The 21,129-nt window shown below is 41.6% G+C and overlaps 1 protein-coding gene across 1 annotated transcript in view; it reads right to left on the reverse strand.

Moving 5' to 3' along the window:
- Nucleotides 1-728: 728 nt before the first annotated feature.
- NMS (neuromedin S) overlaps nt 729-21,129 on the reverse strand; it is a 34,568-nt gene continuing 14,167 nt past the window's right edge. Inside the window, exons 4-10 of the mRNA XM_088454070.1 lie at nt 17,342-17,401; nt 16,224-16,250; nt 16,090-16,137; nt 9,579-9,614; nt 4,915-4,956; nt 3,832-3,884; nt 729-993 (exon numbers count right to left, since the gene is read on the reverse strand). Of these exons, the coding sequence (XP_088310196.1) occupies nt 3,846-3,884; nt 4,915-4,956; nt 9,579-9,614; nt 16,090-16,137; nt 16,224-16,250; nt 17,342-17,401 (252 nt within the window). The 3' untranslated portion in view covers nt 729-993; nt 3,832-3,845. The remainder of the gene's footprint in view (nt 994-3,831; nt 3,885-4,914; nt 4,957-9,578; nt 9,615-16,089; nt 16,138-16,223; nt 16,251-17,341; nt 17,402-21,129) is intronic.

Consider the following 21,129-nt stretch of genomic DNA (forward strand, 5'->3'; position numbering starts at 1 on the left):
GTATATGTACCCATCTGCGGCTACTAAGAACAGAAATCCCTAGATTTCAACTGTGTTTTAATCATTTATTTCTCAATGCAGGCATTACATTTAATGTTCTTTTCATTTCAATGGCGTTTCCATTGTGCCTGAAAATGAATTGAAAGGAATGAAGCTTCACAGCATACTGTAGGTAATGTCGTGTTTTTTTGATGTGGGATGAAAACAGGGAGTCTAGGGTCTCCTTTTCACCACCAGCTAATTATACTTTGGTAACCTGCTTGTGATTTGTGAATGGCAAAAGATAGTTTCTGTTTTGATTAACTAGCAGCAAGTTAAGGTACCTTAGTGTTCAGGCTCATCATTTTCTTTTCTCAGCTTTTTTCCCTTCACTGGACCACAATAGCGCAATTATTATTATTTTTTTATATAATACATTGATTATTGAGAATTGGTGATTATTTTGATAAATTTGCATATAAACTATGCTAATACATAGTGCTAATGTGCATTTTTTTACACAAATGTAACACCACTGGGTAAGGGGCCTTATTTCTGTAGACTTGTTAAAACAGTAAACAAAAAAATACGATTATGATGATTATTCACTACAAGTGCAATTTCTTATGAAGAATTAATATAAAGCAACACTCCAAGCCAGTGTTTCTCAACTCCAGGGACCCAACAGTGCATGTTTTACAGATCGCCTCAGTATCACAAGTGAAATAATTAGCACCACGTGCATCTTTTATAATGTGCCAGCCAGTAATTAATACACCTGTGCACCAACTAGGAGACCTGCAAAACATGCACTGTTAGGGGTCCCTGAGGACTGGAGTTTGGAGACACTGCTCTAGGCAAATGGTTATTTTATTTTTTACCTTCTTAAATATTTAGAAATATTCTAGTTAGAGGAAATAAGGAATTAATGCATTAAACCATACTATTTCATATGGTATAGAGAAGCTTGGGTCCCATCTTGGTCAGGTCATGTAGAACATCTTCAGTGAATTTCTGTAAGGGAAATAATATCTTTCACAGGATTCCAAAAGTAAATTACTTTACAGAGATATTTTCCTCTTTTCAAACCAATGTACAGTTATGACTTTTGCGTTTGCACATTTCATTAGCCAAAACTTATTACAGGTTTGTTACTACTTTAAAATCTCATGTGTTTTGGTTTCGGTTCTAAATCATCGTCGTGTTTTGGTTTTGACAAAACCACTTTCAAGTGTTTTGGTTCAGTTTTGGATTTTGCAAAAAATGAATAAAAAAAACTGCTAAAATCATGTCATTTGGACCTTTTTTTCTTCCTATAGTACAGTGGCTCTCAAACTCGGTCCTCAGTCACCCAGCAGTGCACAGGTGTATTCATTACTCACTGACACATTTTAAAAGATCTACGGGTGGAACTAATTATTTCATTTGTGATTCTGTGAGGAGACCTGGAAAACATGCACAGTTTGGGTTCCTGAGGACTGAGTTTTGACAACCTGTGCTATAGTACTATTAATATCAATAACATTCATTTTGAGTCATTTCCAGTCAATTTTGGCTACCTCACAGCACCTGAAATCACAAGGGAGGGACTTAAATGCAATCCAAAACACGTGAGATCAGGTTTTTAAATCCGAGTTCCAAACTTGACGAGAAGACCTGAATCGGGACTCTGTTCTATTTGGAACCTGAAAGTGATCTGAGCCTCAACTCGGTTTGACTCGGAACCGCACAGTTCAAGTGTGTTTGTTTTTTAGCAAAACCGAACCACTCATCTGTAATTATTAGTAGAGATGAGCGGTTTGGTTTTACTCGGTTATGTTTGGATCTGAAAAACGGCATGTTATTGGCTATCCAGATCTCCTGTGTTTTGGATGGGCAATAAAGATAAATCTGAACTTGTGCTAATTTGGCAAAAAGAACAGAGCAGAACCGAATCGCTCATCTCTAATTATTAGTCCTTTATATCAAAATTTATGGATTAAAAACTTTTCCAAATGCCCTTGAATATTATATATTTTCCCCTTAATTAGACACATTGTATTTGGTTATCAGAGAGGTCTCTGCATTGCATTATGGACATCAAAGTGACTGTGCATTACATTTTTGTATCAGAGTGTACTGTACATTACACCAGAAAATTTGCATTGTGTACTGATCATCAAATCCTCTCCTGACACATGTATGTTCAAGCATAACACTACAGGCTTACTGGAAAAGGAATCTCATTTTATATGATATCACAAAAATACTATACATATTTACAGACATTTAGACTAATAGGGTGATTTTGAGTTAGGATCAAAGCAAAAAAACAAGTAACTATATCTGGATCAAACCATGTTACAATACAGGGGGTGCAAATAAATTTATTGTTTTTGCTTGCAGGGTAAATACTGGCTACTTTTGCATGTAACCCATAAATGCTGGGCAGCTTTATTTTTACCCTGCAATTTAGATTTGAGTTTTGTCGCCCCCCTCTCATACCTTAACCTCTGCACATTTTACATCTGCCCCACCTGCAGTGCAGCATAGTTTTACCGAGGTGCACAGTTACTTGCTTTATTTTGCTTTACTTCCTATTCTAAATCAGCCCTAAATATGAGAAGTGGTAGGGGATATGGGATATATGTGTAACCAAATGACATATTAGTAAATGATCTAGGAGAATATATAGTGTATATAGAATAAAGCCACATTCTAATGTGACAAATTAAACAGCTTACAAAATGTTTTTAAACTTATTAAACATCAGTTGACTTTAGTGGTTCTTCTTAAAACAACAACAGCAACCCTTTAACAAGGTTAGACTAGGTTACTGCAAGAGTAGTACACACAGCTTAGTATATTGCACAGGTTTCGTTAGGTAAAACCGCCACAATATTAATAGCTTTGATTTCCAAAAATGCCATTGTGTTTATAGTAGGGGTGAGCGGGTTCGGTTTTACTCGGATTTACTCGGTTCTTATCGCCACTTTACCGCAAATTCGGATTTATTATATTGGCTATCCAAAACACATGATAGGCGATAGCCAATAAAATGCCGTTTAAAGATCCGAGTAAATCCGAGTAAAACCGAACCCGCTCACCCCTAGTTTATAGAAGTGTGGAGCGGATTCAAACCCGCTCACTAGGATGCGTTCGCTTGTAGCTGGCCGATTTTCGCAATCTGCACATGCATATGCATTGCAATGCGCGAACCAGTGTGAGAGATCGGGAAGCATTCATTCGCTGCGCATAGACCCCAGTAGAGTGAGTGACTGGAGATGCCATTTGTGGGTGGTGACAGGGACTGGCCATTAAAAACGGGGGAGTGGAGGTGCGAACGCAGGCATACCTGAGCATCTTAATGCTGTTTAAGAGGCGTGCATAATTAACAGGCAGCGTCATTGTACACGTCACCTGGTTGTATTTCACACTGAAGTGATCGCAGTGCTTTTGGCAGAGTTTAGTCAACCTCAAGCACTGCGATTGCATCCGAAGGTCCTCGATGTACCGATGGTTTCATACACTACCTGGAGATGACGTGGGCAAGTGGGCGTCTTATAACAGGCTGGTGGGTGTTTGCATACTCAAAGTGATCGCACGCCAAGACATAGTGGGTGTGCTTATGCCTTGCCCTGCGATCGCCTGCCTTGCTGGGTGTGTGCCGGATTTGCATATGCTGGGTGCAAGCAAACGCATCTAGCGAGCAGGTCTAAATGAGCTCCTGTATGCAAACAGTAAACTCTATACATTAGGATTTTTACTAAACAGGATGTGATCATAGACTTCACAAAGAACTGAGTACAATTCCGAGAGAATTTACAGTACAGCAAATATCATATACTATAATTTCATTGTATCCATATATACCTTTTGCGTATGTGTTAGTGTTCATCTATAGAGACTGTTCTTCCATTTCTAGGCTGTAGGAAAATATACACAGTATGAAATTTCATTAGTAATTAGTATGTAAAGTTATGGAGCATACACACGGTCAGATTTGTCAGACTTGTCAGATGAACGATTGAACGATTTGAACGATTTTACCAAAGTTTTGAACGATTTGAACGATTGAACGATTTTTGACTGCATTAAAATGAATAGAATCGTCCAAGTCTGACTGCAAACACATCAGATGTCAGATATCGTTATCTGACAAACGGGAATGCGCATTGTAGATCGTCCATCGTTCAGGCATGTCAGATATGTCAGATTTTCCTTCAGATATGAACGACTGAACGATTTTTAAATCGTTATCGTTCATATCTGAAGGAAAAATCTGACCGTGTGTACGCACCATTAATGTATGAAATGAGAAGGTAATATACCCACCATAACAGGAAATTGGTATATGTATATTTTGATACTGTGCTACAAATGAATAAGGTATTAGGAAATATGTGTTAACCCTCATACCCACGGGTGTTAGATTACATGTGTTTAGTAGCATTTTTACCATCAGTACAATGTATGTAAATGCATCTGACAATGCAACCCATTTTTCCCAATGTCAGCATACACACTTGCATTTTTACTTGCACTAGGGTGTGTTGTGGTGTAGTTTTCTGAACACTTCTTGTTCCATTTAGTACGTTTAATGTGGCATTCAATGATCTCCTCAATGCAAGTAATAGCACTAGTATGCGCTATTACACATGTGAAATGTAATTATGTTTGACATCCAGTTACACTGGAGTTTTTAATCACAAATTATATCACAATGGGTTCCCTTCCTTAAAAGAAAATAAATTGCCTTTTTACTTAGAATGTTTTATCTCTAAATAAATATGAAGCATGCAATATTTCATTTTACATCAAACTCTACAACTATCTCGAGGTGGGAATTAGAGGACACTTTTAGATCATAGCTAGATTACTTTTGAAGGTTATAGTGAAAGTTCCTTGGTGATGCAAAATTCTGATGAATGTTGACATTTAAGAGCTTTGCATTACCCTAAAAAGGAAAAAGGGTCTTCCCATTGTTCCAGAACTGTCCTGTAAAATATAATACAATATATATTATTCAACATAAATAATAAAAATTTGCAACCTTCTACATGATCTTTGTTAATACACCTTAATTATATTTAGATTTTGTGTCTGGTTTCTAAAAATGTATGCATATGTCATACTTACCTACTCTCCTGGAAGATGTGGGGGAGGCTTGTGTCATTTAGCCAATGACATAGGATCCCATCCCCGTCCCCCGAAGTAGCCAGTTATGTCTCCTCTCCGGGCTTTAAAATGTGGATAAGTATGGCATATGTCCATAGCTAGTTATTTGTAAATATCCGACTGGTATGAAGGAGAGAATGTGCGGGTATGCATAGGTTGAATATATTGGTATGTTCACATAATTACAACTGAATTAGACGTGGACGCAGGTGTGCCTCGCAGGAGTCGTATCTCTTGTGCGGGCTCTGGGGCTGGTACAAGGAGAAGCAATGATAATTATTACCAGCAGCACTATCTAGACACTTCTTATTCACTGTTTGTGAATTGACCTCCAGGCCATCCCCATTTCATTTTTACAGAGATAAACAATAAATATAGAGGTGCTGCATTAACATTTCTTTTTAATCCACTGTATATGATAATTATGACTTTTACTATTGTTAATAAATATTATTCTTCTGTGTATCTGACCACATTATTCTAATTGTACACAATATGATAATGTGTTAAACCATGTTATCTTATACTAGCAGGGATACCCAGTGTTGCCCGGGTTGAAGACTGGACCCTGAAGTACACCTTGCAGGGGCCCTTTTAAGATCTTGCTATGTGGCCCACAAAGTTCTAGTTATGCCCAGACCCAGGCTTGTTAGAGGGGCCCCCCTCCCTCTTACCTGTCGGCAGCCCAGTACATGTTGCTGTGTGCTGGGCTGCAATGGAAGACTGCTTGCAGTCTCCTCTGCCTGTGGGGGGGGGAGCAATCACACTGATTGTGCCCCCTTGGATTTGCGCTGGGCTGGGGGTCTCAAAGCACCGACCTCCCCAGCACAGCACCGCTGCAAAAAGTTTTTTTGTAATAAGGAGGCGTGGTCACACCTCCCATGGTTAGGCCCCTTCCCCCATGCCTAGGACTGCTCTCTATGCCCCTGGTTACGCCCTTGCATGCAAACACAGAGACTCTGAATTTAATATGAACTTGCATGAGTCAAGTTTGTTCAGACTGAGGTTAAGAGGATACTTTTGTTGCAATCTCACAGGTTTTTGTCAGACTACCAGTTTCCACTGGAGCCAGCCCTGGAACCTGTGTCATTTAAGAGTGTCCCCATTTTTAGCAATTGTGTGACAGTGGCCCTGATGAAGTTCAAACCTAGGTAAAAACATAATCCTGGTTCAACTTCACTACCAGGCCAAACTTGGTGGAGCTACAGTAGATCCAAAACTCTGGCTCCATGTATGTATCCTATACAGTACCTCCATCACGTATACTGTGCAGTAACACACTGATATGCCTGGCATAAGTAGTACTAAAGGTGCATATTTGTTTTACTCTGAGTGAGCACCTATAAGTACATGCCCAAAAATAAATTCAGTAAGAAAAACTATTTAGACCACAACAATTAAAAAATAAGACATATTAATAACATAAAAATTGAATCACTGATCTCAAATAAAATTCATGAACATTGATAAAATACATGACAATTCTAAAATGGTAGCATCTGGTGTCATGGATCAGTGTTCAACAAAACTAATTAAATTAAATTATTACTATACAATAGTCAAATGGCACAAAAAACAAAATGCTTGTAACGTAAATTGAGTATATTTAAAAACAATATATTCAATACAAGATGATAAATCAGTGTATTAAATTACAAAATAGAAAATAGGTTATATTTTAGTCATTGTACAAGTGTAGTTTGTGTTTATGGCATGCTTAGAAATATATTGATGTACAGTGGATTTACTAATATGGAAATGTGTAAGAATCCATAATAGATATTTGCTTTCAATTGTATAACTTATAGTAGATAAATCAAAGCGTAATGATGATTGATGTTAACAAATCACAACTTAAGTCTGCTCATATCATCCGCTTCTAGCTCAGTGATCATTACAGGCTGTGTTTGAAAAATGACGGTTAGGAGCAGATTGGCTGGGACTTATCTTTCTTCATTTTATCTCTCTACAAGGCTTAGCGAATAGACCCCCTAATGTCAAAATACATTTTTCTACCCTGCACTGCATTCAGTCACACGTTTTATTTATTTTGCACATATTTGACTTGCAGTAAGTAGATATTCTGTATGCTATACTACTTACCTAAATAAACATTAAGATTATTTTTATTGTAGATACTCAACAGCTGATGTTCTTTAAAAACATAAAGCTATGATCAAACACTAAAGGTGCGTACACAGTAGACGATATGCTCCCTGAGCGATATCGTCTAGTGTGTCCTCGGCAGGCTGTGCTCAATGTCGTTCATGACATTGAGCAAACCCGCTGAACGATATCATTAACGATATCGTTCAGCGCCAGGCTCTCTCCCCCATTCCCAAACGTGCAGCAACCTGACGATATCGTCAGGTTGGCCTGCATGTTAACCCGATGAACGATGATGACGAACGACCCGCGTGAACACGCGTCGTTATCGTTCATCGTTTTGGTGTTAAAAATGGACGATAAAGTGGACGACTGAACGATAACGATATCGTTATCATTCAGTCGTCCACTTTAATCGCCCAGTGTGTATGCCCCATAAGGGGTTTATTTACTGTCTGTCATTTTGTCAAAGTTGCCAATCGGCTACGGCTTTGACTGATAGTTTCAAAACAGAAATAGGAATTAAAGTTAAACAAGCCTGCTTTAGCATTCAGCAGTGTTGATAAACAGTAAATAAACCCCTTACTGCAGCGGTTTTCAACCGGTGTGCCCGCGGCACACTAGTGTGCCGTGGGCGGTTGTGAAGTGTGCCGCGGGGCTGTCAGAGCACATTCTACCATACTTCAGCATCCCGGGCCGCTGAGCTCCTCTGGGAGACTCAGGAGCGTCCGGGCAGTGACCTGCAAAGACGCGGCGGCATGACATCACAGGTCACGCACGCCGCGTTGTCCACTGCCCTCCAGCCCGCTCCGCCAGCCAACGCCTTGCGCCAATCAGCCAGCCCGCGCTCTGTCTCTCTTTACCTCCTGCCCGGCGCCAATCAGCAAGCCTGCTTGGAAGCCGCCCGCACGCGATCCTGCTGCAGTGTGAGTGACAAGGGGGGAAGAAATGTGGGTTTTGTTTGTGTCGGTAGGGACCAGCCATATTTGTTTCTCTAAATGGGGACCAGACATATTTTTTTCTTCTTAGTGGGTACCAGCCATATTTTATTCTTTCATGGGAACCAGTCATGTCATTTTTTTTAGTGAGGACCAGCCATATGTTATCCAGCCATATATTTGCCTATTTAATGGGGAACAATGTGTTTTGTTTTGTTTTTTGTTTCTGTGGGGCCAGCCATGGGTTTCTTTTTCTGTGGGGAGCAATGTGGCAGTTGTTTTCTGTGGAGAGCAATTCTGTGGGGCGCAATGTGGTATGGTTGTTTTATTTCTGTGGGGCGCAATGTATGGTTGTTTTTTTTTTTGTGGGGAGCAATATCGGGGGGGTTTTCTGTGGAGGCCAGCCAATGGGATTGTTTTATTCTTGTGGGGGCCAATGTAGTGTGTTTTTTATTCTTGTGGGGACCAATGTAGTGTGTTTTTTATTCTTGTGGGGGCAAATGTAGTGTTTTGTTCCTGTGGGAACCAACGTAGTGTGTTTTTTCATAGTCTGCGCACACCGCATTGCTGGATAGTGTGCCTTGGCAATTTTAAAATCTTGTGTAGTGTGCCTCGAGTTGAAAAAGGTTGAAAATCACTGCCTTACTGTATGTGTAGTCCAAGATTAGGGTGAAAAGTTCAAATTACTCCACTTTCATTTCTACCTTTTAAGTTGGATATGCACTAAATTCTTTATCACCAATAATAATCAGCCTGCCCATGTCATGCTTAATAAATCTACTGCTTAAGTCTATTAAACTGAACTGGAATGGTATATTGGCTTTTGTTCTTTGAGAGAATCCTAACATTTTTCCTAAATTATCGTTTGTGCTTGGCTTTCTATAAATTATTTCCCAAGATGAATAATATTCTTCACTGATGAGTCCTAACGTGCGAAATAAAATTCTTATAAATGATAATTCTTTCTCTGTACGCCTGGTGTTATATAAATGACCATTCCCAGAATTCTGTTCTCCTAGATCGATGTGGCTTTGTTTGCATATTGTCCATATCAGATAACTTATGAGTTTCCCAGAGTTTCCCAGACTCTGCTCATTGTTTAGCAAAGCTATCTCTGTGGCGATATGAAGGTAATGATGGGAACCGAAAGTTTCACCGTAAACAGAGGATGTCTAAAAGTAGGTATTCTATTTCTATAAATAGTTACAGCAAAGGTTTATCAGCATTAATATATATAATAATAATAATAATAATAATTAATAATAATTAATTTCAGTAGAGATGAGTTAATGGATGACAAAATAAATAATTTCACTAGTGATGATTTAATGGATGACATTGTTTTTCTGTTCCATTGTAAATCCGGAAGCTCAGCAGAATAAACTATGTTACACATACCTTTTTTGTAAACTCTTCTGTGGTGATATGGGATTCCTAGAAAAGGGACCATAAATACAAAGTCTATATTGTATTATATGTCATTATTGGAAGACATAATCATGCAGTTTTCTATTGTTTTAATATAAATAATATAAATATTTCCAATGAAAACTTACCCATGCACTCTGCCCATGCATTCGGTATGGGATCCCGGCTGCCGCATGACCGGCAATTCGATCCCCGGCTGCGGCAGCCCGACAAAAGAGCAGAGCCCGGCAGCGGAAGCCCGACAGCGCTGGATATCCTGATCGTCCCTAAGGTAAGTATAAACTAACCTAACCAACCCTCCTTAGGGGTGCCTAACCCTAACCTCCCCCCCAAGTACCTAACCCATACCCCCCATTCCCCGCTGCCTACACCTAAGTCCCCCCCGGGGGTGCCTAACCCTAATCCCCCCTCTAAGTGCCTAACCCTAGCCCCCCCTTCCCTGCTGCCTAAACCTAAGTCCCACGGGGGGGTGCCTAACCCTAACCTTCCCCCCAAGTGCCTAACCCTAATCCCCCCTCTAAGTGCCTAACCCTAACCCCCCCTTCCCCGCTGCCTAAACCTAAGTCCCCCGGGGGGCGCCTAACCCTAAGTCGCCCCCAGGGGTGCCTAACCCTTACCCTCCCTCCCCTTAGCCTAACCCTCCCGGGGGGGTGCCTAACCCTAATTCCCCCCCCAAGGTGCCCTAAACCTAACCCTCCCCCCGCTGCAGCTGTCCGCTCGCGGCGCCCGTCTTCTCTTCGATCGGGATGCCTCCCGATCGAAGAGAAGGGATGTCTCCCGGCATCGTGAAAATGACAGGCGTCTAGATTTTAGACGCCTGTCATTTAACCCTAGGCGGGATAGAGGATTCGGGAAGCCGGTGGTCTGGATTGCGGGCACCGGCTTCTTAAACGTATCCCCTGCCCATAGGTCATGAATTACACACTAAAGGGGTAGTTCAATTATGTGCCATTGAATGGTGCATGAACACTAGTAATGGTGGCACATCGGAACTGCAACATCACTCATTTTACCTTGCACCTCATAGAAGTGCACAATAAAATAAGCAATGTTGCTCACCCGTAATTATCCGTGATGTATACATTTCGACAGGGGTGTATCTACCTATTGGCCTAGATGACCCTCGCCAGGGGCACCAGCCGAGGGGGGGCACCGTTGCCGTTGCGCTCAGACCCCTAGATACACCCCTGCATTTCGAGCACACATCACGGATAAATTAATTTTTGATTGAATTTAAATATTTATTATTCTTCTTTATTTTGAAGGCGCCACAAAGTTTCCACAATAACAATAAAACATAACAATGGTACAGTAACAGTAAGGAAACACATCTGTCGAACAACACAGAGCTATAAACTGATAAACTAGGTACTAGAAGTGAGGGTTGGGAACTCACTGTGTTTTGACAAGGGAACGTCAGTTTAGCACTCAGTGAGACTATACCCAGTAAAGGGTGAGCACAAATAGTCAGTGTAGCTGAAAGGAAATAGGAGACAAGGTACAAGGAGCACTGGAAGCAAGGGTAGTGCTGGGAAGGAACATGAGAAAGGAAGGCCTTGACCTAGGAGCTTACATGCTGAAGGAGAGATGCCAAGCTCGGGCAGCAGAGAACAGAGGAGAATCAGGAGGACCTATGGTAGACTTTGATGAAAAGGTGAGTTTTGAGTGAACCTTTGAAGCTGGTGGGATTGGTATAAAGTCTGACTTGGTAAGGGAGTGAGTTCCAGAAAAGGAATGGTAAAAATCTTAGAGCTGTGTGTGAGAGAAGCTAACCACAGTGGCGGAGGGAGTGAGAGGGAGTATTGACAGAAAAGAGGTTGGAGATGTAGGAGGGGGTAGAGTTATTGAGTGCTTTGTAAGTGAGTGTCATGAGTTTGAACTAGATTCTGAGGGGCATGGGTATCTAGAGAAGCAGGTTGCACAGTGGGAAAAGCGGTCATGGAGTGGTTAAAAAGGAAAATGAGATAGAGCTTTTATAATAGAAGTGGAGAAGGATTATTAAAGGAGAGGCCAGAGAGGAGAATGTTACAGTGTTTGAGGCAGGAGATGATGAATGTGTGGATAAGGGTTTAGGTGGCAGTAACGGTGAGAAAGAGTCTGATCTTGGAAATGTCTCAGATGAAAACTGCAAGAATGTGCTGTAGATGTAATGTGCAGAGTGAAGAATATGGAGGGTTTGAGGATGGCACCCAAACAGTGGCCAGGAGAAGGATGTTGCTGACAGAAATAGGGGGCGAGAGGATGGGGACCTGCAATTGAGGAAGATGATGAATTCTGTTTTGAACAGTTCAGTTCAATATAGTTCCTCATTTCATTATTGTCCAGTACTGTAGGTTTGCAGATATTTTTGAGAACTTCACTAATGTGATTTACAACTGGTGCAGTGTGGTGTGTTGTAAGGGCATGAATATTCCAAACCAATAACTACTGTAGGTATGGAGACTACAGCAGTGATTACCATACGTATCAGTGCCTATTTATTCAAACACCCACTTCTGTACTCCTGAGATCAAATCCACAGCATATGCACGGTTAGGACATGCACATTCTGGCAGTCAGCCATACTTCTACCCTGCATTCATGACACGGCAAATGGGACTTGCGTAAACTGTAAAAATAGGTATAATGGGATCTAGTCAAAATGTCAACAATTAAAATTTAGACAATCATAAGGTTGACAACAAAATGTTGATTGTCATAATGTCGACAACCAAAAGGTCGACATGGACATGAGGTCAACAGCTTCATTAGCTTGACAGTTTAGATGTAGACAGAGTCAAAATGTCAACAATCATCATAATGTCCACATAGATAAAATAATAAATAATGCTGACCAGTCATAATAGATAAATGTACAAGATAGCGTCCCACTGAGGGAGGAGCACTGCACTGACAGTGATCCTGTCATGTCAGCCGCATTGTCTGATGTGCCTAATTGTCATGTCAAGATATGGCACTTGAGCTGTGGAACTAGATTCCAGCATGGCCTGCCACAGATTTGCTGTTAGGGCATGCTAAAACTGTGGTACGGCATGCTCCACAACAGTTAGACTGGCACAGGATGCCTACTGAGGGAAGAGCACTGATCCTATCATGTCACCCATACATTCAGATTTCCTTAAATATCATATAAGAAAAATCGTAGTCACCTCCCCGCAAGAGAACTGTACACTGACTAACAATGCACCTGTTATGTGACACACCAGAAATGAATTATTGTGACAGTTGCACTAAACCCCTGCTACTGAGGACACAGAGCCGTAACTAGACTCTTTGGTGCCCTGGGCCAGAAAGAGCATTGACCCCCCCCCCAATCAAATAGGCACATAAAATGCGCACTCAAAAAAGGGGTGCTGCCTGATTTATCCCATATGATGATGATGGAGTACCGATCCCGTTGTACCACTGTTATCCAGGTGTCACTGCCAAATACAGTGTGAATCCAATGGCTGCAGTGATAATACACAATAATTATGCGGTGTACTAACTCACCATCTCTAGATGTACTGTAGGAGAGCGCTGTTGAAGCTGCACCTGCATCAGGATTTGTCCATCAGTACAGATGTGCACAAGCCTGGAGCCGGCAATGTAGCTCACCGACTGAGATAGACTTTATTGGCTGGCAATTTTGTTTTTTAAAGGAGATATTGACGTAATTTTTTTTTTATTAGCCGGACAAGGCCGCTTGATTCATTGCCTTTCATAAAATAACATACCATTACGGATTTATGAACACACAGTCTATGCTGCTACTGCCTTAAAACGGAATCGGTATGTAATACCGCCGGCCGCATGGCCAGCAGTTCGATTCCCGGCAGCGTCAGGCCGACAGAGGAACAGATCCCAGAAGTGGCAGCCCGACAGCTCTGGAAATCCCAATTGTCCCTAAGTAAGTATTGACTAACCTAACCTACCCGCCTAACCCTAACCCTCCCTTAGGGGTGCCTAACCCTAACCTTCCCCCTAAGTGCCTAACCCTAATCCCCCCTCTAAGTGCCTAAACCTAACCCCCCCTTCCCCGCTGCCTAAACCTAAGTCCCCCGGGGAGGTGCCTAACCCTAACCTCCCCCCGGGGGTGCCTAACCCTAACCCTCCCTCCCCCTAGCTTAACCCTAACCTTCCGGGGGGTGCCTAACCCTAAGTCCCCCCCGGGAGCCCTAAACCTAACCCTCCCCCCCTGCGGCGCCCGGCATCCCTTTGATCGAGATGCCGGGCGCGGTCTCCCGGCGTCGGTGAAATGAGCGGCGTCTACATCTAGACGCCGGGCATTTCACACTCGCCAGGATATGACAGTCGGGAAGCCGGCTGTCGGTATAATGTCAGCCAGCTTCCCGATTGCATCCCCTTAAAACACAGATCTGTGCAATATCATAACAGACACTTTGCAACTATTTTATTCTTTAAAAGGAAATAGCAACTAGCTGATACATTGTATTGTCCAAAACATTTTGTTACTTCTGTGTTGAAGGTTTCTTATTTATGTGGATCTTAATATAATAAATATGTTTTTTGTGGCACATTTATAACTTATTTATGTACTTGATACACCTATAAGGCAGTTATATATATTTAATTTTTTATTTCTACATTATGTCCCTATCAACATCTTGATTGTCTCCATAATGTACCTGTTGACATTATGGTGTCTATATTATGATTGTCTGTATTTCAAATGTTTACACCACAACTGATATAATGTATCTCTAAAATAAATGCAATGAATAGCCTTTGTTCTCTTTTGGTTATGGCGACGCAGTTACTTGTATGGAGACATCTCTATAATTGCACTTCAAGTGATATACTGTATTGTAGCACAGAATCTTGAACATTTGTAAATCTTGGCAACAAAATGTTCAATTATTACAGGGATATCAGCTGAGTTTTACTTGTGTGGGCTGCGCCTTTCTCCAGATCTGAACGGGTCCCCAAAGTCTTCTCCGGTCGAACACTGCTCTGTCATATACTATTGCTGCTAAATTATTCTACAGTTACTGGAGTTATCAATGCTCCTCCATTTTTACTTTTTATTCATTTGAAATGGGAAGCAGAGCAGTGCTTATTTAACCTCTTAAGGGGCATACACACGAGACGATATCGTTGAATGATATGAACGATATCATTCAACGATATATTGTTCATATCGTTCCGTGTGTATGCAATGAACGACCAATGATGCACGCTTCCGCTGGACGATAACGATGTCTTTTGTCATCTGTACATACAGGCTAGTTTGGACGATATTGTCCAGAATTGCCTGTTCAGAGATGTGGCCGGATAACTTCACTGAAAGATATCTTTCAGTGTGTACACCCAATAACGTTTGTCCTGCACTACAGAAAGTACTAGGGAAATCTTTCACTAATATTTTTTAAACATTGGGGTATATTTACTAACCAATGGGCTGTCAAAGCTGGCAATCATCGATTGATCAATAGATTTGAAACGGCAATAGAAATAAATGCTAAACATGCTTGGTGTTTGCCGATGATTGGCAGCTTTGACAAACCGTTGATTAATAAGTATACCCTATTGGGAGGATCATGAGAAAGGTGCGTTACAGAACAGTAAAACTACATATTGTATGTGTAGGTGGGATACATGATGTCGGCGGTCAGAATCCTGATGGTCACAATGCAGGCTCCCGAACCCCAACAGTAAAAATTCTGACGCATGTTGTTAAGTATTCTAATCCTTACCCTAACCCTCCCCCTAACCCACCCCTCCCGTAGCCTAACCCTAACCGTCCCTTTTGGCAGCCTAGCTTTAACAGCCCCTTCCCGCAGTCTATCCCTAACCCTCCCTCTAGTGCCTAACCCTAAACATAACCCCTAAGCCTAAAAACACCCACCATCAGGATTCTGACCATCAGGAGTCTGGAACCGGTAGTCTGATGACTGTCGGGATTCTGGAGCCGGGATTCTGACTGTTGGGATCCTGAATACACTCCATATGTTTACATAGTGAACTCCACACAGTACAACATTTTGTTTTAGGTAGCGTCCTCCTTTAACCCTACTCAATAATGTTAATTGAGGCGTTGTTGAATATAGCTTGGTTGAATTTGCTCAGTATGAGATCTATGTTTATGTTTACTGGTAATGTAAAGGTGCATACACACGGTACGATCTCTACCACCAACGACTTGAAAGATATCTTTCAATGAAGTCATCCTGCCACATCTCTGAACAGGCAAAGTTGACGATATCATCCAAATTGACCTGCATGTACAAACGATCATAGATATCATTACCGTTCATGCGGTAAAGCGCATCGTTGGTTGTTCACTGCATAAAAATGTACAATATGAAGGATAAATCATTAAACGATATCGTTATCGTTGATATAGTAACGATATATCTGTCCGTGTGTACGCACCTTAAGACTAACTATCACAAATGGATACTTTATGTTACTGTTGATTGTCAGATGATTATTGTATTATTTTGCAAATATTAATATGACTTAAATAATATGTACTTACCCCAGTCTTTAGAGCTGGATTAAGTGCTCTGGAGTAGTGAAATAAAAACTATAGGGGTAAAAAGAACATTATAAAATGAGAGCACATTATATATATATATATATATAGAGTAAATGTGGCATTGCTATACTTACTCTTTTGTAAATTTCTTGGTTATTTGCCTGGAAAATTATTAATATAAAATGAGTACAGTATGCAGTGTTTGTTAAAACCCATTGCTTACCATTGTATACCAGTTTGTGTAGCGTATATTGCGTGTTTTTGCATTTTGCATGTTCTGCAACTGAGCACGTGACTAAGGGTGACTAAGGGTGATGCAGGGTGTACACATTTCAAGCACATTTACACTAATGGCTAAGGAGGTGTATCATAGACTGGCGTAAATCAACTGTACAGATAGAAGATGGGCTTACTGCAAGTTGTGTACAACTCTACACACCAGTGGATATATTAATTTATTACCATACCACACAATCAATGCAGCAGCACATATTGTTAATTTGCATTCTACTCTGCATTAGACCCCTGAACTGCAGCATAAGCCACACTAGCATGCCACCTGTGCACCTACATGGTCTCTCCAGTGCACATTAAGGGTGGACACCTACTTTCTTCTCTTCTAAGACGAAAAAGTTATATGTCACATCAAAATTATAACCTTTTCATTACACATAATTTTTCATGTTTCAGACTGCCTGAGGAAGTAGTCCTATCCTTGAAATGTGTTGCAAATGGACATATTTTGAGACTATTTCTATTATATTTAATTTTATTTTAAGATTTTATTTGTCCATTTGTTTTGTTATTTTTATTGTCATTTTATTGCCATAATGTTTTTACGATGTTTTTACAAAAACTCAAGTGAACTAAAGATGCGTACACACTAGACGATGTGCTCATGATGCGATATCGTGAGCAATTTTCCTTGAACTCTCCCCGGCAGCTCCCCGGCACTCCAGGACACGATATGGTGCTTAAAAGTGTCCAACGATCTATCGTGTGTCCTTAACAATTCCAGTGCATCGTGTACGAGATTGGCAGATCTTGCCTGCTGTAGGGAAGAACTGAAGATGCGATGTACGACCTGCGGGTTTTAAATTTCTAAAGCCTTTAAAGAATACTTATCTTGACCGTGGCATGTTATTACCCCCTTTAACCTTTCCTCCCTCTTACATCGGTATGTATTATAGTCGTTGTTGTGTTTCATTTTAAATCAGTAATATTTATGTAACATAATAAGCTTTTTCCTTACCTCATTCACCTTCATTCTATTGTAAATGGTGCTACAAAGGTTCATGACAAAATTTGAAAGCTGAAAGACAAATTATGTTGTTACTATACTTATTGCATGTTCTATATGACAGTAATTTTTTGAGATTTAAAAACGATTTGATTGTTAATCCGCTAATATAAAAATGATGTACGAAATTTCTGTTTATTTTTTCTTGAAATATATCAAAACAAATGAAGGTTCAAGAATTATAATTATTCATATCTAAAGACGAAAGTTAATAAAAACTTAGAGCCTGATTCAGATGTGGACGCAATGCCGATATTTACGCATTTGAGTGATTATCGCCCGACTGCACATGCATGGCGGTTGCACTGTGCACCAGCCAAGGTACCTGAGCGATGCCGCCTGCAGTAAGAATTTCCTTGCAAAGTGACTGACATTTAGGAACAGTTTGGGGCCGGTTACGGGGAGTGTCGGCAAAAACGTAGCTGTGTCATGGCCGTTTTTGGGGCATGTCTCAGCATACTACTTTGACTTTGTACGCAGAAAGCTTGGCGCTGGCCTCTTGATTTCCATGGCCATTCAGTGCGACCATAGGGTTACTTAGATGGTCGATTGTCGAAGGATTTGCGACCACCGCTGCATGTTTGCACGCACTTGCTTGGATCTGCAAAGCCGCCAGTGTCGGCTGCTGCATGCATTAACATATTGTCACACCGCAGCTGCTTAAGGGATCGCATCTGCGTTTGCATTAGTGTCCACATCTGAATCAGGCCCTTAGTGTCTCTAGGAATACACAAGGGAAAATGACATGCAAATTCAGATCTATATCAAATGTATTCAAATAAAAAAGTACTAGCGCACAAACAATATAGAGAAATGTAAATACTTCAGGAATTTGATAAAAATCAGCGGGGTGTGTGGCCTTGCACTCAGCCATGTCTCACCTCAGCTACAGAGGCTATTACCAATAATCCAGTATCATCAGGATTTCCCCCTAACCTGCTGGTGTCCATCCTGGAGACAGCCGGGAGACATTTTGTGTTGTCATTAATCAACACCAGTGCTTAGAACACCTCTAGGGTATGACAAGAAGACCATATAACCACTAAAGAGCTTAGAAAGCAGAGCAAAGAGCTTAACAAGACTAACTGTATTAAACCATCCTCTACCACAGGGGTCAGGGAACTCTTTTACCCCAAAATATATTTAGATACGCTGACGTTACCCCCTTGATTTGAAAGGAAGGAAATCCTATAGTAGTTCCCCCATATAATGCCCCTGTAGTAGTGCCTCCATATAATGCCCCTGTAGTAGTGCCTCCATATAATGCCCCTGTAGTAGTGCCTCCATAGTTATGCCCCTGTAGCAGTGCCCCCATATAATGCCCCTGTAGTAGTGCCTCCATATAATGCCCCTGTAGTAGTGCCTCCATATAATGCCCCTGTAGCAGTGCCCCCATAGATATGCCCCTGTAGCAGTACCATAGTTATGCCCCTGTAGCAGTGCTCCCCATAGTTATGCCCCTGTAACAGTGCCCCCATAGTTATGCCCCTGTAGTGCCGCTTGTACAAAAGAAAAAAACAAAAAACACTTACCTTAATCCCTGCTCCTGCATCTGCCGCCATCCTGTCCGCCCAGCTGCTCCTCGGAGCTATGGGAGAGATGTCATGACGTCTCTTCCATAGTGCACATGGGGAGAGCCAGAAGCTGGAGTTCAGAAGAGAACTCCAGCCTCCGGCTAACGCGACGCTGCAGGGAAGGAGCCGGGCGCCCGCTGGTAATAACATCTCAGCGGGCGTCCGGCTTAGAGCCTCCCTGCACCGCCGGGCTGGAGGTCACTGGCGCCGGGTGCAGCAGCGCACCCGGTTCACGTGCACCTCCAGCCCTGCATCCATTACCCCCAGGAATTTCAGCTTTACCCCATGTGGGGTAATTTACCCCTGTTCCCCGACCACTGCTCTACCACCAGTTACCCTCAAACTTACACTCAAGCCTGGTGCTCATGGCTTAGGAGCTGTTTCCACACCTAAATAAGAGATCAGATTCCAAATTGAAGCATTACACAGATCACCAATATCTGAGCAGGCTTTGTTGGGGTAAAAAGTAATTAAAGGGTTAAAAAAAATTATAACAAAAATTGTATGGGGTCCTCCCCTAAAACAGTAATCAGCCCTGGAACTTCTCAGCCTGGACTGGTACTGGAAAAAAGGGGGAAAACACTGTGGGGTTGCCCCTATTTTCCCAAAACCAGCACAAGCCATTGGGATAATGCTATAGCAGCGAGACAAACAGCGTGTGGTCCCCCTGCCATAACATTAACCAACTCCAAACTGTGGTCCCTTTAGTGTAAAAAGAACTGTGCAAACAGTTGGTTTGTCCCCAAAATGATCTGTGATGTTGGAAGAGTAACATTAGCCAACTAGTTTTATTGCATATAGCTAATTGTGTTTATTCCCAATACAGTTATTGGACAGTATAAATTCTTCTAATGACTCTCAATGACTCTGTGGATCTATGGCCCTCATTCAGAGGCGGTCGGAGGATGCAAGCGGTCGCTCAGAAACTGCATCCTGACCGGCCGCCTCTGTTTCGGTCGTTAGGCTGTGGGTTAATACCCACAGCTCTAACGACCGCTAGGGTGATGGTCGCGATGGTCGTTGACCATCGCGACCATCGGGGCTTACGACAAGACCATAGGGTAGGGTCTCACTTGTCGTAAGCCCCGAAGAGCTTCTGGCTCTGTCAAAGCTGGAAGCTCTCCACTGACATCACTAGTGATGTAAGTGGGGCCTCCCCCAAACGGCAGGTGTTCCCATGGGAACGCCTCCATTTGGGCTGCCACCCCCCCGGCCCGCCTTCCAAATGGAGTGAGCTGTCAATCAACATCGACAGCTCGCCCCCTTTGGAAAGAGACCCGCTACGACCGGCGCTGTCGCAGTAGACAAACATCGAGGCGGCCGTGCGGTCGTAGACCGTACGGCCTCCTCTGAATAAAGCCCTATATCCAAACCAGCTGCACTATAAATGAATCCATACAAAAGTAAAATATAAAAAATAACTAACAATGGGTCTTTTAAATATTAGTCTGCCTCAAAGGGGTAGATTTACTAAATGTCAGTTTTTCAATGCCAGCCTTATTTAGCATTGATTCCTGTTGCCATTTTAAAATGATCGGTCAAAGCTGCTGATGATCGGCAGCTTTGAAATACCGACATTTAGTAAATTTCAGTAAGGAACCCAAAAACTCATTCAGCAGCATACACTGTGTTGTAATGTTTCAGATAATAATAAGACTCATGATTGTCTCAGTGAATCTATTTGTGAATTTGTTTAAAGTCTGTTCCCTATATTAATAATAGCCACTACACAATGAATAACTTAATTAAACAGCACCTCTGATCATCTGTATGATTAAATATGACATGCATTCACGGAATAAATTATATTTTTATAAACTAGCAGCTAATGTCACTACTAAAATCCCATCATCATATACTGTATCAAGTAAAAGTGATAGTGCCCATACTGTAACTACTGACTACCTGTAATTGTAAAGCTTGCGAGCAGGGCCTTCCTACCTATATATCTGTTATTACCCAGTTTTGTTCTATTAATGTTCCAATTGTAAAGCGCAAAGGCATATGCTGCGCTATATAAGAAACTGTTACTAAATCAAATAAATAATAAGTATAATGCTGGCCATACACTCTGCAATTATCGGGATGATCCGCCCGATATCGGCAGATCGCCGCGATAATTGCAACGTGTATGCGGGCGACCGAGGGTTAAATATTGCTCGGTCG

Source organism: Taudactylus pleione, unplaced genomic scaffold (genome assembly GCF_031769625.1).
Source record: "Taudactylus pleione unplaced genomic scaffold, aTauple2 ptg000609l, whole genome shotgun sequence".
NCBI lineage: Eukaryota > Metazoa > Chordata > Amphibia > Anura > Myobatrachidae > Taudactylus > Taudactylus pleione.